A 14836-nucleotide genomic window follows, 5' to 3' on the forward strand; every position below is an offset into this window, starting at 1 on the left:
TCTATGAACGCGATATATAGAGGTTGATTGTACTCTGCGGATTTCTCGATTACCTGAATGATGACATGGATGTGATCCATTGTAGAGTATCCCTTCCTGAAACCTGCCTGATCACTTCCTGATTACTGCCTATTATTGCAAAATAATTCAGTGACGCTCGTACGGTGGAAACGTACCCAGTGCCAAATGGCTCATGTAGACAAGCTCAATGAGAATTTGTTAGACGTTCGACATTCGAACACTACTTGCCCCAGGAAGGTACAGAACAACAACAAACACTTGGTGCGTTTTGTTGTTCCGTTTGGTGATTTACTTAAACCACTGTTTTGATGATGCAGTTATTGAGGGCTGCGGGAACGATAGTGTCGATCGGCTTCTGGCGAGAGCCACCGCATTTGATACAGATGCTTCCAATGCAACAACCGTTATGAAAACACAAACGCTAATTGTCGTAGACGCGTCGACTAAGAAATGAGCCATGGACGAACTGACGGTTTTGCACTGTAGCTCCTCTATTCTGTCGCATCCTCCTGCAAATTTGAATGCAGCAGCGATGAATAGCCGCTTCCCAAGGCGGTCGTGACCAGGAAATTAGCCGTCATACCGATCCTCCTGACCGTAAAGTGGTTGCTAACAAGTCCTCGTGATATTGGGGACAATAATACGTTGCAGCATGACAGACATACAGCTTCGGAGTGTGTAATATCGTTATAAATTAGCGTGAAACGTGCCATTACGAGGACTTGAGATTTGCATGGGGTGGGGGCGGGAGGGGGTGTGCAATGAAGTACGAAGATGGAGACGCTGCTCGGTTTGCCGAGTTAAGTACCATGTAGTCCTTAAATATATTGGAAGATACCTTTTGGTACCGACATTAACATGGCAATGCCTTTTAGGAGAGCTTTTTGCGCTGCAGAAATATTGTTGCGGAGTCTGGCTGCAAGGCTACAGCATTGCCAGCTTACTGGATAGTTCATGGAAAATTAACCGATTGTTGCTGCTGAAAATGTAAAAGCACTCGTGTACTTAGATTTATGTGCACGTTACAGAACTCCAGGTGGTTAAACGACTCCTGAGCGCTCTAGTACGGAGTCCCTTATAATAGTATTGGGTGTGGTACGTAAAACAGCAGAATTAAAATTGCGGCGTTGCCACTTTCCAAAAACAGCCAAGGTAGAATGTTAGAAGCACCTGGACGCCACGCTGCTGCTTGTCAGAGCTCAACAGTACTCCCGGAAGACACTTCCGGATCTAGCGCCCTGTTTGTGCAAAATAATTTTGGAATTGTTGAGGAAAAAGCAACGGCTCGCTAAAGTGACCGCTTGATATTTTAGATTTTATTTTTTGTTGGAAATGGGATGTATGTTTTAATCCTCTCAAGAAACAAGACGGAAAACCTTTCTTGACAGAATTAAAGCTTTCTTACAAGCAGCGGTAGGAGAGTGGCTATGGCGTTGCGCTGCTCAGCTAGCTTGAAGTCGTGAGTACGATTCTGGTCTGAGCAGCCCCACTGGCGATCGATTGCTAAAAGGCCCGTATACTCACATTTAGGCGCACCCCACTCCACCCCCGGTGGTCAAAATAAATCCGGCGCCCCCCTCCCCCTATGCCGTGTCTCATTACCATATAGTTTTCTTCGAAGGAAAGCCCCTACATTGAATATTAAGTAAAATTTTCTCCCGCCTCCACTGCTTACGCAACATGGCGGCGGCTGCTGCTGCCTCCGCAACATAGCTGCTTGCAGACGTCGCAACCTACCGCTGCCACAACATTAAACGTTCAGATCGGTCACCCCATATGTCTTCCAAATGTAGTTCGTAGTGGTTGCTTTTCGATTTGTCGTACAGCAGTGGCTCAGGAGTGTCCGAGTAGCTACATACACCAACGCTAATTGGCTATTTCTACTGTTTTCATGACCGTCACTACCACGTGACAATAGTGCACTATAGTACTGGGCCGACCCGCGGTAGAGGTGCTGCAGGCTTTAAGCGTTCCCCATACGTGGGCCGATCCTGAAGTTAGTGCAATACCGGGCCGATCCGCGACGGAGGCAAAGCAGGCTTTAAACACTACCCATACGTGGCCCGATCCCGAATATAGTGCAACACCGAGCCGACCCGCGGCGGAGGTGTCGTTCGCCAAACACAGCGAGCAGCATAGTTCGCCACATACAGAGCTTCACTGGTCGTTCTCCTTCACTGAATGAAAGGGCACTGAATATTTTTTAAACAGACCTTATTTCTGGCATTCATACATTAAATAACAGCCCATTTTAGTTCTGTTGTGTAATTACAGAATACCGTGCCAAAAAGCTTTCCGCAAAAGATTGCAAACGTGGTGTCCTTCCGGACATTCGGTTTTCCTCTTCATGGAGAATACGTTTAAACAATTGTAAAATTTATAAGGTGATGCTCATGAACACTCTATATATATAGCCCTCTTACCGTGATAAGCATTTGAGTGAGATGCGCCTTTTTCTGGCCGTATACTATTTCAATGTGCACTTATGCTTCTTTAAACAGCCCAACCTGAATTACAGTCACGAGGAAAAGGCGAATAAAATACATTGACAGCCGTAAGTTTCTTGAAACAAACCTTCGGAGTGGTGCTATGGCTTGCATAGCAGAGTCGGACGGCAAGGCAAGCTTTTCTGATCATCTGAAAATGTAAACGAAAATTGCATTTAAAAAGCAGGGAATGTCTTTTCAGTATTTTCTCAATACTTTCTTTAATAGGGAACAGTCAGACTGTTGCTTTTTAAGCATGACCGTGAAAAAGGTTGTTTCTAATGCATGTGTAAGTCGCAGCAGGCTGAGCGGGTGCTAGTAATGTGGCAACAGTAACGCTTTGCAATAGCGTTATAATGTAGGAAGTATAGCACGAAACACTAAGGAAAGAAAAGACTAGCTAGCATTGTGCTGCAAAAATTCTGCTAACCCTTTCGGGACAAAGTCGTGAAGTATGGCCCAAAAGACTATAGTTACGAGTAGTCGCTAATTGTAGATGATGATGACTTGTTCAAGATTATGTCTTTGTTATATTTCACCTGTTCGCAGACGTTTTCCCTATTACCTTTAGAAATAATTGTTAATTGTTTATCTCCTCTTTCAAAAATATAATGAAATTTGTATTATTCTGTGTATATATTTAAATATATTGTGTATGTGCATAGTGTAAATTTTACAGTGTAAAATACTGATGAGGCAGCCGCCGCTGGTGTTTCTAATGCGCTGGTCTTCCTATTGTCAGGATTTGCAGAAATAAAGCGAAAGTATGAATTAAAAGCTGTGCACGTCTGCGCAAACAATAATGTAGTAAGCTACTAGCCACAATAAAATTTCAAATGAAAAGGTTGACGCAAGTCAAAAGAAACCTCAAGTGTTGTGAGTGAAACAGCTCGAGTAATGACACTTTAGGTGAGTATGGGAGTGAGGGGGTGAGGGGAGGCTCAGGCCCGGGAGCCGCCCCCCGTTTTCGGCGCCCATGTTGAGAACTGTAATTGCATTAATATGGCGGCAGAACCTATGTTACGATGAAACTTGACGTTAATGCGATTAGCATTGAAGCAATTGAGTGACACAGCCATATTGACACGTGTACTTGTCTTTATCGGGCGATCACGTTTTACCGCCTAACAAATGTTATCGCACATCGCAGGACTCGCCTGCATGTATCTGAACTTTCTGGAATGTTATCGATGGTTCCATCCGATGTCTGTCACCGAACCTTGTGTTATCTGATTGCATGTATGCGCGACGCGAATAGTGTAGAACTTTGTGGAAGACGCGCGGGTCCCCGTCATTACTCAGGAACCTTCGATGGCTCATGTATAAAAGCTGACGCGCTTGACCCGCTGATCAGATTTTCTACGATTGCCGACTGTGTTCGCCGTTTTCGTTGAGCATTGAGGGTAGCCTGTTTTTTTTCTGGACACAGGTTCGCCCAATAAAGTTAGTTTCGCTATTCACAGTTTTGTTGCTGTGTCCTCAACAGTCACTACCGCGTGACAATATTGTCACCGCCGAGAACGCGTAATGAAGACCTTTTCATTGGGCGAGGAGAAAGGGGTACGCAGCGAGCCTTTCTTTCTTTCCCACTCGACCTGCCACGGTGGCTTAGCAGCTATGTTGTGCGCTACTAAGCACGAAGTTGCGGGATGAAATCCCGGCCGCCGCGGCCGCATTTCGGTGGGTGCGAAATGCAAAACCCCCGGTGCTCCGTGCATTGGGGGCACGTTAGAGATCCCCTGGTGGCCAAATTTATTAATCCGTAGTCCCCAAGCACGGCAGGCCTCATAATCGAATCATGGTTGTGGCATGTAAAACCCCAGAACGCATTAATTCAATTGATGCCCCTTTGGCTTATGCGAGCCGGCACCACGCTGCTTCTATGCGTTGCCGTCGCGTGCTGCCGAACGGTTTGTAGATGTTTTAGCTCCTTATTCGTGAAAGTTACGGCATGTGAACTGATTCAAGGTCGTCGAAGAACCGCTGTTACGCTTTCGGTGCAGCGGTACCTACAGTATGAGGAATCTTCTCTTGGCTGCGCAAACATGCGACCTGCATTATCAGCCTCGGTGTGTGCGTCTGCTATGAACCATTTTGGCTGTACTGGTTTTCACTCTACGACGAGAACCAGCGTCTGGGAATTGCCAGTGCGAACAGGAAAATCCTCACACTATCTGATCAGTTGGCGTGGTAACCCAGATACGAAATATTGCGTTCATGTATGCTCAAATCAATGCAACCGCGAAGCATCTAAGCACCAATCGTGATAAAACATTTGCTTCAGCCACCGGCATTGTTGTCACGCGTTTCACGTCTATTAGACTGAACTCACTATGCTGTGTCTACTTTAGCCTGGCATATAAGGCTGATGCCGTTGCAAACACAATGATCACTCCGTTTGGTACAACACCATAACACACATAAGCTTTGGGCTTTAGAATTGCCTTGTTTCTCCATTAAGCAGTAATATCCAAAGCGAATAGCATGAATAGAATCCAACAGCTATTTATCACGACACAATTTCCGTAAAACGGGTGAGTGCGTCGTAGAGGACGGAACGAACAAGACCGAACAAACACGAAAAAATCGAGTTTGTTCCTGCTGTTACAAAATAACAGAGACAGAGATAAAAGCCTGCTCTGAGGCCGCAATATGACTTTACTAGGTCAAGCCGCATGCTTCGGCTATGCGCTAACATAGAACAAACAGATCTACAACGCAGCATCTATCACTGCTTTGGACGCTCGCGAAGTGCGAATCAGGTCGCTCGACCACTCGACAAGTGTGACTTACACTGTTTGGTATGATGGTATTAGTAACCAAAACTATTTTATTACTGGGCGGAAACCTCTACCACCAATTGAAGTAGTCGTGCAGCCCATCTACAGATAACAATTCGAGCGCTTGTAAAATTAGACAGCACAACTTATTCTGTAGCAGAACAGCACCAACGCTTTAAGATGGTTATATGTTCCGCAACTGCTCGTTTCTTCCGGTCACATCCGGTGAACCTCAGGGCAGCGTGTTGACAAAAAAAAATTATATTGTATAATAATGATGATGTTGTACGCGCTGGTGCAGAGGTAAGATTGTTTGCTGATGATTGTGTTTGTTTAAAGAAATTTGTTCCATTAACGACTACAACGATCTGAACACTAGTCTGGACAATATACGTCAATGGTACGTAAAATGGGGAATGACTCTTAACACGAGCAAATGTGTCTGCCTTCCTGTAAGTCGCCAAAGAAATACGCTGTCATATGCCTACATATTAGGGTCTTCCATTACAAGAAATAAGTTGCTATAAATATCTCGGTATAACACTCACTTCAAACCTGTCTTGGAATCATTATATTGATAATGTTTGTTCATCCGCCTTCCGCAAGCTTTGTGTCCTGAAACATAAACTTAAAACTGCTCCCACTAATGTTTAGCTGCTCTGTTATACTGCTCTTGTACGGCCAAGACTGGAATATGTGTGCATTACTTGAGATCCTCATATTAAGCGCAACATTGATTGTCTTGAACGTATTCAGAGAAAGGCCGTACAATTTTTAAAGATATATTTTCAGCATTAGACTCACCTTCCAATTTAATGCAAGCAAACGGCATTCCCTTATTACAGGCGCGAAGGCAAAAATTTAGATTTTTCGAATTTCTTTCCCAACTCTTGGAAAACAAACTAGCGTTAGATGCATCAACATGTTTGTCACATTTAACTAGCAGGCCCACCCGATACCACAATGAAAACGCTCTAACCCCATATTTTGCTCGCACAGACCTATTTAAGTTTTCTTATTTCCCGAGAACAAATAATGAATGGAACTGCGTTATGCACTGTGCACTGTGAAGTGCACTGTGAAGTAACCTTTCTGAGCCTGTGATATTGTTGCTTTTTTTCGCAGCTGTTTCTGTTATATTTCTTTTGTATTTGTATCGACCACCGTGCTTGGACCATGAGTCTGCAGTATTGTATAAATAAAAAAAACTACAGCTTAGAACTGCAGTGGGAATTCTGCAGTAAGGTTGTGTTAGTGAAAACAAAAAAATCATGAGCCACTCTGTTTTGTGAAGCTGGATGACAAGCGAAGCTGTGTAGCACACGACGAAGACGGGACACAATAATTTGAACAAATGTACGAACGCATTTATTGTCTTGATTGGTGGTCATCGTTACAAAAGCTGCACACAGACATTCATGTTTATACATTCGCGTTCATTCGTGTGACACATTCGTAACACACATTCGACCCGCTCCGGTGGCTTAGCAGTTATGGTGTTGCGCAGCTAAGGTCGAGGTCATGGGATCGAATCCCGTCCGCGGCGTGCATATTTTGATGGGGGCGAAATGCAAAAGGCTCGTGTCCCGTATACTGGGGGCACGTTAAAGGTCCCTTGGTGGTAAAAATTAATTTCGAGTCCCCCGCTACGGTGTGCCTCATAGTCAAATCGTACTTTTGGCACGCAAAACTCCATAAACCAGTTCAATTTAATTACAGACGTTCGTTATGTACATTCTCGATTTTATTTCGTGATCTACTGAGGCGAAGAACTTGAGACCGAAATCATCGCACCGACTGGCAATCGGCCCGTCCCGTCTGCACCGGCGCAGAGCGAGGGACAGTGTGGAAACGCCAGCATGATTAGCGGTATCAGATGGAACTGTGAACAAAGGCGACGACGAAGGCGCGATCGATATATCGAGGCAAAGACTTTGAGACCGAAATCACCCCATCGACATGCAGTGGGCCACTGCCGTCTGCGTCCTCGCAGAGGGAAGGCCAGTGTGGGAACCCTAGCATGGTGAGCGCCATCGGAGCCAGCTGTGGAAGAAGACAACGACGAAGGCGCAAGCAGTTGCATGAGCGCGAGGGGCGGTATGGGAACGCTGGCATGATGAGCGGCAACGCAGCCAGCAGTGGAACAAGACGACGACGACTAATGCGTGAGCAGTGGCCCGAGCGCGATCGTGCGGTTACACTGAAGGGAGCTAATAAGCCAACTATGGAAGAAAATGACGAAAGCGCGAGTAGTGGCATGAGCTATTGACGATGATGATAGTTTTTGCTTGCGCACACGAAATATTTACGGAGCCCTAACCTTAAACAGCTTGGCTCTAAGAAAACTTCCGAAATACGCAACTATATATGAGGCTGAGTGTAGGCTCAAACACGCGAGCACACATCGCTCTGGGCGCTTCGTCCGCCTCAACACAAGCAGAAACTTTAACCATGTCTCCCTAAATCACTTCAGTACGTGTCACAGAACGGTTTCTCACGTAGAAGATCTAGAACCTAGGAGACGACACGACCTAGAAGACGGCGCGATGTACTGAGTAGAGCGCTCGAGCACGTGAACAATCACCGCAAACTGCCGCCGGAAGTTACGCAGCATGTAACACGCAGCGCTCACACGAGCCAAGTAAGTTGACTCCCTTTTGAGTGAGGGCAGGCGTCTGTCGACGCAACATGAGACACATAAAGTAAGAAACGAAAGAAACTAACACGTGGAAAGTAAGGAGAGAAATAACATAAAACACAGTTCCGTCACAGTCTCTGGCACTGCCTGGGTGGTCCGGCGCACTGTACTCCAGTCGCCTCGAATTTCACAAAAGCCAGGACGATCCAATCCGCCAGCCATGTCGGCGTTAAGTCAGCGTGTCTTATCCAGCCGCGTCGCTCCATGGCCAGTTGCGATTAGCTGTAGCAGGCAGTGGGTCGCGTAGTTGGGGTGCCGGAGACCAGCCGCACTTGTAGCGGCCATTTGCCAGATGCGGCCTTTGAGGTGATTAGTTTTTACTAATGCGTTTTGGTGCGGATCCAAAAAATTTGTATTGCGATGCCTTTTTTTTGATGACGTTCAATTGGAAGGTGAATTCGTCACCAGTGCTGTTTGTGTTTATTCCCATCCACTGCGTTTTTTCAGTGTTGAAACTGAGCTGGTCGTTTCCTGCAGCTCGGGAACAGATGTTAAGTTGGTGCTGGAAGTCAGGTGATTATTCTACTGGCAGCACAGTATCATCGACGAATGTCAGACATAAAATTTTGGTGTATTTTTCTTGCTTGTCATTTGTTATTGAGGACAGTCGGACGCCTGGTCCCTCATTGTCTGATGTTTGGAGGGATTGTGTGATGTATAGATTAAGTAGCGTTGGGAAAAAGGGCATCCTTGTTTTAGTGCTGTCTTTTGCAGGACTGTCTTCGACTTAAGTTGGTAGAGTGTGTACACTGCTCTGCAGCTGTGTATAGGTCCTTGAGCATGTCTATGCTTTTGCATTCTAGTCCGATGCCCAGTAGTTCTTGCCAAAGCCTCGATTGGGGGACACCGTCATAGGTTTTTTTCTATGTCAAAGAACGCCAGATACAACGTTCATTTTTCCTTATTTATTATTTCTGTAGCCCGGGTGAAGGTGAATATATGATCACTCGTTCTGCGGTTTGGTCTGAAGCCATTTTAGATTTTGTGGTTATGTTATTTGATTCACAGAACTTCTGTAGTCTGCCACCAGAGTGTGGCGCCCCCTGTGACCTGTGTGTGTGTATATATGTTCGGGCCCAATAAAGGAGGGACATTCCCTTTTCGCCTAAGCAAGTGTCGGTACGTGTAGGTCCGTCCCTGCGTGCTCGTGCCCCGCGCGGCACTAGCCACTCGAAATGGTGTCAGAAGTGGCCGGATAACGGCCCCCTGCTTTAGCCCTCACCTCATAGCAAGGCACCAAGATTTCCCTCGAGACCGGCGAGCCGCCGAAACTGTGCGGCGTCAACTTCCAGCCGCCGGCACCGCTCGACTTCGCGAACCCGCCAACGTGGGCGACATGGCTCAGCCGTTACGAAGACTACGCAGCGGTTTCAGGACTGACGCAAGCGTCGGGAGACATGCAGGTACGCTCGCTACTTTACTGCGTGGGCCCGGAGGCCCGCCCGCTTCTCGAGACATTTTCGCTTGACGCCCAGTCGCTCGCTTCATAGCAAGCCGTTGCCACCCGGTTCACTGAGCACTTTGTGCGCCCGGCAAACGAGCTTTACGAGTCGTCACGGTTCCACAGACGTGTTCAGCTACCCGACGAAAGCGTCGACACGTACTACGCAGAACTGCACAGGATGGTTAAGCGCTGTAACTATCCGTCTGTGGCTGTCGAGGAAAGGCTCGTACGCGACCGCTTCGTCGTCGGCCTCCGCGACTCCCGTCTCTCGGACCAGCTGTGCCGGAACGCGAAGTTGACACTCCAGGACGCTTCGACACAAGCCCGTCAATCCGAAGACGCCGACAGGGAAAAGGCGTTGCCCCAGAACTGAACCGAGCACTCCCGCGAGCTCAACCTCGACGCCACAAAAGCTAACAAGTTCGCCTCTCGCCGTCGCTCCGGCACTAAGCCTCGTTCGCCGCAGCCGCAAGCAGAGCGCTCACGCGAGCCGTCCACATGCGAATTCTGTGGCCGCGCGCCTCATCGACGTTCAGACTGCCCGGCCCATCGCTCTACCTGCAACTTCTGCAAAAAGAAAGGCCACTTTGCCGAAGTATGCCGCTCGCGGAAGTTCAAGCAGTGCAAGCTCAGCTCCGTTCACTTGCACGCCGTCGCGACGCCCGCCGCGGCAAAGTTCGTCGACGTCACCGTTGACGACTACACAACGCAGTTAAAGGTTGACTCCGGAGCCGAAGTATCTGCCGTTCCCAGCGACTTTCCTACCTTGCCTGACAAACTCGACCAAGCCGACACTCTGCTCACTTGCCCGGGAGGACAGCCTCTGCGCGTGCTGGGCTCGTATCTGGCACGACTTTGGTGGCAAGGAAAAACAAGCTGTCAGCGCCTTTACGTCATCCAGCTTGTCACTGTGCCTCTTCTGGGACTGACAGCGCTCCAAGCCCTCCAAGTAGGTCGATTTCTTGATCAACTCAACACTTCAAATGCGACGCTGCACGCCGAGCTCTTCAATGGATTGGGCACTCTCAAGGACGAATACAACATCCGGTTGAAAAACGATGTCATACCTTTCTCGCTAAGTGTACCTCGCAGGATCCCCATCCCGCTGCTCGAGATCGTCCGCCGCGAGCTGGACAAATTTGAAAGCGCAAGCGTGATCCGTAGGGTCGACGAGCCAACACCATGGTGCTCGGGTCCCGTCGTCGTCCGGAAAGGCGATGGTTCCTACCGGCTCTGCGTCGACTTGACACAATTGAACAAGGTCGTCCTCTGGGAACGACACATTCTACCAACTGTCGAGCAAGTCCTTGGCCTCCTCGGCGATGCAACAGTTTTTTCGAAGCTGGACGTGACCGCAAGCTTCCACCAGGTGAAGCTCTCCGAAGACTCTCAAGAGCTTACGACATTCGTCACCCCATATGGCCGATACTGCTTCTGCCGGCTCCCATTCGGCATCACCTCCGCACCAGAGTACTTCCAAAAGCAGATGGCAAGAATCCTGGAGGGCCAAGAAGGAGTCGCCAATATGATAGATGATATTTTTGTTTTTGGACGCACCCGCCAGGAACATGATGCCAGACTGAGCCAGGTGCTATCTCGCCTTGCAAAAGCAGGTATCACATTGGACCAGGACAAGTGTCGTTTTGGAGTACCCGAGGTCTCCTTCCTCGGAGTTGTCGTCTCAGCACAGGGAATCAGGCCAGATCCGGGCAAGGTCGAAGCAGTCAAAGCCATGGAAGCTCCAACGGACGTCGCTGGTGTTAGAAGACTGCTCGGAATGGTGAATCATCTGGCCAGATTCTTGCCACACATCTCGGACGTCACGGCGCCCATCAGAGCCTTACTGAACAAGTCTGCGAGTTGGGTGTGGCAGCACAAGCAAAAGGCAGCATTCGAGAAGATCAAGGAACTCTTGACGTCAGACAGGTGCATAGCCAAGGACGACCCGTCGTACGCCACTACGGTGTCTGCAGACGCAAGCTCATTCGGACTCGGCGCAGTTTTGCAACAGACGCAACCCTCAGGAGAGCGCCGCCCAGTCGCGTTCGCTTCGAGGTCAATGACTGAGACCGAGCAGCATTACAGCCAGACTGAAAAAGAAGCATGGCAACGACGTGGGCTATCCGAAGGTTCGACGAGTTCGTCCGTGGCATCCCCTTCAACGTCGAGACTGACCACCTGCCACTCGTTTCACTTCTCGGCAAGATGGAACTGGACATGTTGCCGCCTCGTATTCAGAGACTACGGCTGAAGATCATGCGATACCAGTTCCGTATGCTGCACGTGCCTGGAAAGCTGCTAGCCACAGCCGATACGTTGTCGCGTATCACCTACAAGCCACCCACTCCTCTAGACACTATCGAATTTTTTTGCAGCACAGGTAGTCGGCTGCACGCCGGAAGTCTTGCCACTCAGCCCTAAAGACGTGCGACAGGCACAAGAGTTCAATGGCGAGTGCAAGGCCCTCGCCTCGTACTGTCAGCATGGTTGGCCACAAAAGACCAAGATACCACTTCACCTCTCAAAGTACGCCTCTGTGGCAGACGAGCTCTCTTGTCTGCGACGGTGTTCTGCTGAAAGGCGCCCGGATAGTCATCCCATCGTCCCTTCGACCAGCGGTCTTGACGCTGTTGCACGAAGGTCATCAGGGCATCAACAGGACCAAAGCCCTAGCTCGGGAGTCAGTTTGGTGGCCTGGTATCTCGACAGACATCGCCTATCTCGTTGCCAACTGTGAACAGTGCGCTTCCACCGGCGTGAACTTTGCCGAGCCCCTGCTCTCCACAGCCCTACCTGGACATCCCTGGGAATTCCTTGGAATGGACTTGTTCCACCTCAATGGCCAGACGTTCATTCTAGTGGTGGACTATTACACAAGGTTCCCTGAGGAGCACGAGAGCTCAGGCAGTCATCGACGCTCTCAAATCCATCTTTGCCCGCCATGGAATCCCGCAAGGAGCCAGGTCAGACAACGGCCCACCATTCTCGTCGCAAGAGTTCTCGGCGTTTGCAGCGTCATACGGCTTTAACCACAGGAACAGCAGTCCACACTACGCTCAATCGAACGGAGAGGCGGAGAGGATGGGGCGTACAATCAAGGACTTGTTTCGCAAGTCAAAGGATCCTCATCTCGCTCTGCTCAGCTATCGGGATACTCCAGGAGTCAACGGCTTTAGTCCAGCCCAGCTGTTGACGTCAACTCAGAACCAGAGTCCCGAATCAAGACTCCCAGCTACGTCCCAACTGGCCGCCAACGAAAGACGTCGTCGCCGAGGATGTGGCTTACAAGCAGCAGCAGGCCGGCAACTACAACAGGCATCATGGAGCTCGAGACTTACCGCCACTCCAAACAGGTCAGCATGTCTGGGTGCGACCTGATCAAGTGCAGGCTACGGTCCTCAGTCCGGGGCAAAGACCAAGAAGTTACGCGGTCGAAACGGAGCGAGGTGGCACCCTACAGCGCACCCGGCGTCACCTAGTGCCTTTTGGGCGTACTGCCTCTGCAGATGAACCACCACCACTGCAGCAAGTTCGCTGTCAGGAACTTCAGCCTGCCAACATTGTGGAATCAACGGTCCCCCTCGGACAGTCTGTGCAACAGTCCTCTGCAGCCAGGGACCGCAGTGACGGTGTGACACGAACACGTTACGGCCGGCCTATTTTTCCGCCGCGCCGTTTAAACTTGTGAAACTTTTGACGCGTTTGGCTTCCTGAATCTCTCCCGTCTAACCTTCAATGCTTCAAGGGGGGAGATGTAGAGGTCGCCGTAGTTCAGCCCTGTTTGTTAGGCTGCCACCAGAGTGTGGCGCCCCCTGTGACCTGTGTGTGTGTATATATGGTCGGGCCCAATAAAGAAGGGGCATTCCCTTTTCGTCTAAGCAAGTGTCGGTACGTGTCGGTCCGTCCCTGCGTGCTCGTGCCCCGCGCGGCATTAACCACGCGACAGTAGTCTCCGGTTAAACATTGCGTTGAAAAGTTTTTGGACATTGCACAATGCAGATATCTGGCGGTAAGCATGTAGTTGTTCAATTCTTTTTCCTTTGCCCTTATGTATGAGGGTCACTTTTGCCTCTTTCGTTGATGGTGGGCTTTGGCTCGATTCAAGGATGTTGTTAAAGTAGTGTCGCAGTCTTTCTCTTGCTTTTGTCCTTAGTACTTTTTAGGAATTTGCTGCGGGTGTTCCACTGTTGTCACGCGTACGTCACCGCCTTTAACGCTGGCTTGAGCAGGAAGAAGCAACACATGAACACCAGGTATGATGCCAAGACAACGTTCATTGCGTGGGACCTTTAGATTGCTGTAACAGAAGTTAAAATACATTTATCGCACACGGAATGCGTCCTCCCTAACTACGTTTTGCACACCTCCCCCCCCCCCTCGTGCTTAATCAACGTCTGTGGGGAGATCGTTTGTACGCTAGCGTCCGGCCACTTACAGTACCGGTTATATCTCCCTCGCGCATGTCTTCGCCACCCGGTCTGTGGTGCGTCCCTCCAACCTGGTCGTGATCAGCCGTCGCTGGTGTATGACGTGTTCGGCGTCCTGGCTGACGTGATGAAGGCACAACGCTCGGGAGTAGTCGCGCTCTACCGGAGCGCGATTAGCCCCGATGATATCACCGGGACATGTTGCTTTCTTGGTGCTGCGCACATTGCCCGAAGTAAATTGTTGCTATATGCAACGCTCCTCACGCGCTAAGCGTCTCAAACGCTGGCTTGGCCGTGATGACTCCTTTTCTGGTATGCGTCAGTGGCCTATTGGTTGGAGCATCGGGCTTTTGTCCTGGGGTGCAAGAGATCGGAACCTACCATCAGAAATTTTAATGCGATTGGCATTCTTTGGGTACTTCCCCCACTTTTGAGGGACTGCCTCTCTGTTTGGGCCTCTAACCGCTTTCCCACCAACTGTGCACCAACAGAACAGTGCACTGTCGCGCTGAGCGAACCCGGTCTGAAACGAAAAATAGGACCAACTTGGATCTCTCGGTAAGTTGCACTGGATACTTGTTGGTTTTCAATGACAAAATATTATTTCAATTTAACCAGTGCCCAGCGCAAAATGAAATGACGGCATATATCATAGGATGATATTTCCCGTATGTATATACAGACGCTCCACTCGCGGGATATAGCGGAAGCGCCGCAAGATGGTGCTGCGTGCCCGGAAAGAAACTCGAAAGAGGAACCTGGCTGCATTCATATGAGTCTAGCAAAATTTGTTTATTTCTTTTATTTGTCCATTTACTCTGGCAACTATGACACGTAGTGTCCCAACTGGCTGCGAACAGCCAGAAACAACGGAAGGGTCGTCAGTGCGATTTTCTACTGTCTTTCGCATTTAGAAAAGGCACAGTGCACCAAGAAATGATGACTAAGTACTTGGGTTCGCGATATGAAATATTATCCTT

At 49.2% G+C, this 14836-nt stretch overlaps 1 protein-coding gene across 2 annotated transcripts in view; it reads right to left on the reverse strand.

The window, feature by feature from the left end:
* The window catches only part of LOC142571174 (uncharacterized), a 62607-nt gene that overhangs the window by 26586 nt on the left and 21185 nt on the right, over window positions 1–14836 (reverse strand). For both annotated transcript variants that reach the window (XM_075679448.1, XM_075679447.1), the window contains exon 3: window positions 2596–2658. In XM_075679448.1, the coding sequence (XP_075535563.1) occupies window positions 2596–2658 (63 nt within the window). The remainder of the gene's footprint in view (window positions 1–2595; window positions 2659–14836) is intronic.

The sequence above is a fragment of the Dermacentor variabilis genome, chromosome 2 (genome assembly GCF_050947875.1).
Source record: "Dermacentor variabilis isolate Ectoservices chromosome 2, ASM5094787v1, whole genome shotgun sequence".
In the NCBI taxonomy this organism is placed as follows: domain Eukaryota; kingdom Metazoa; phylum Arthropoda; class Arachnida; order Ixodida; family Ixodidae; genus Dermacentor; species Dermacentor variabilis.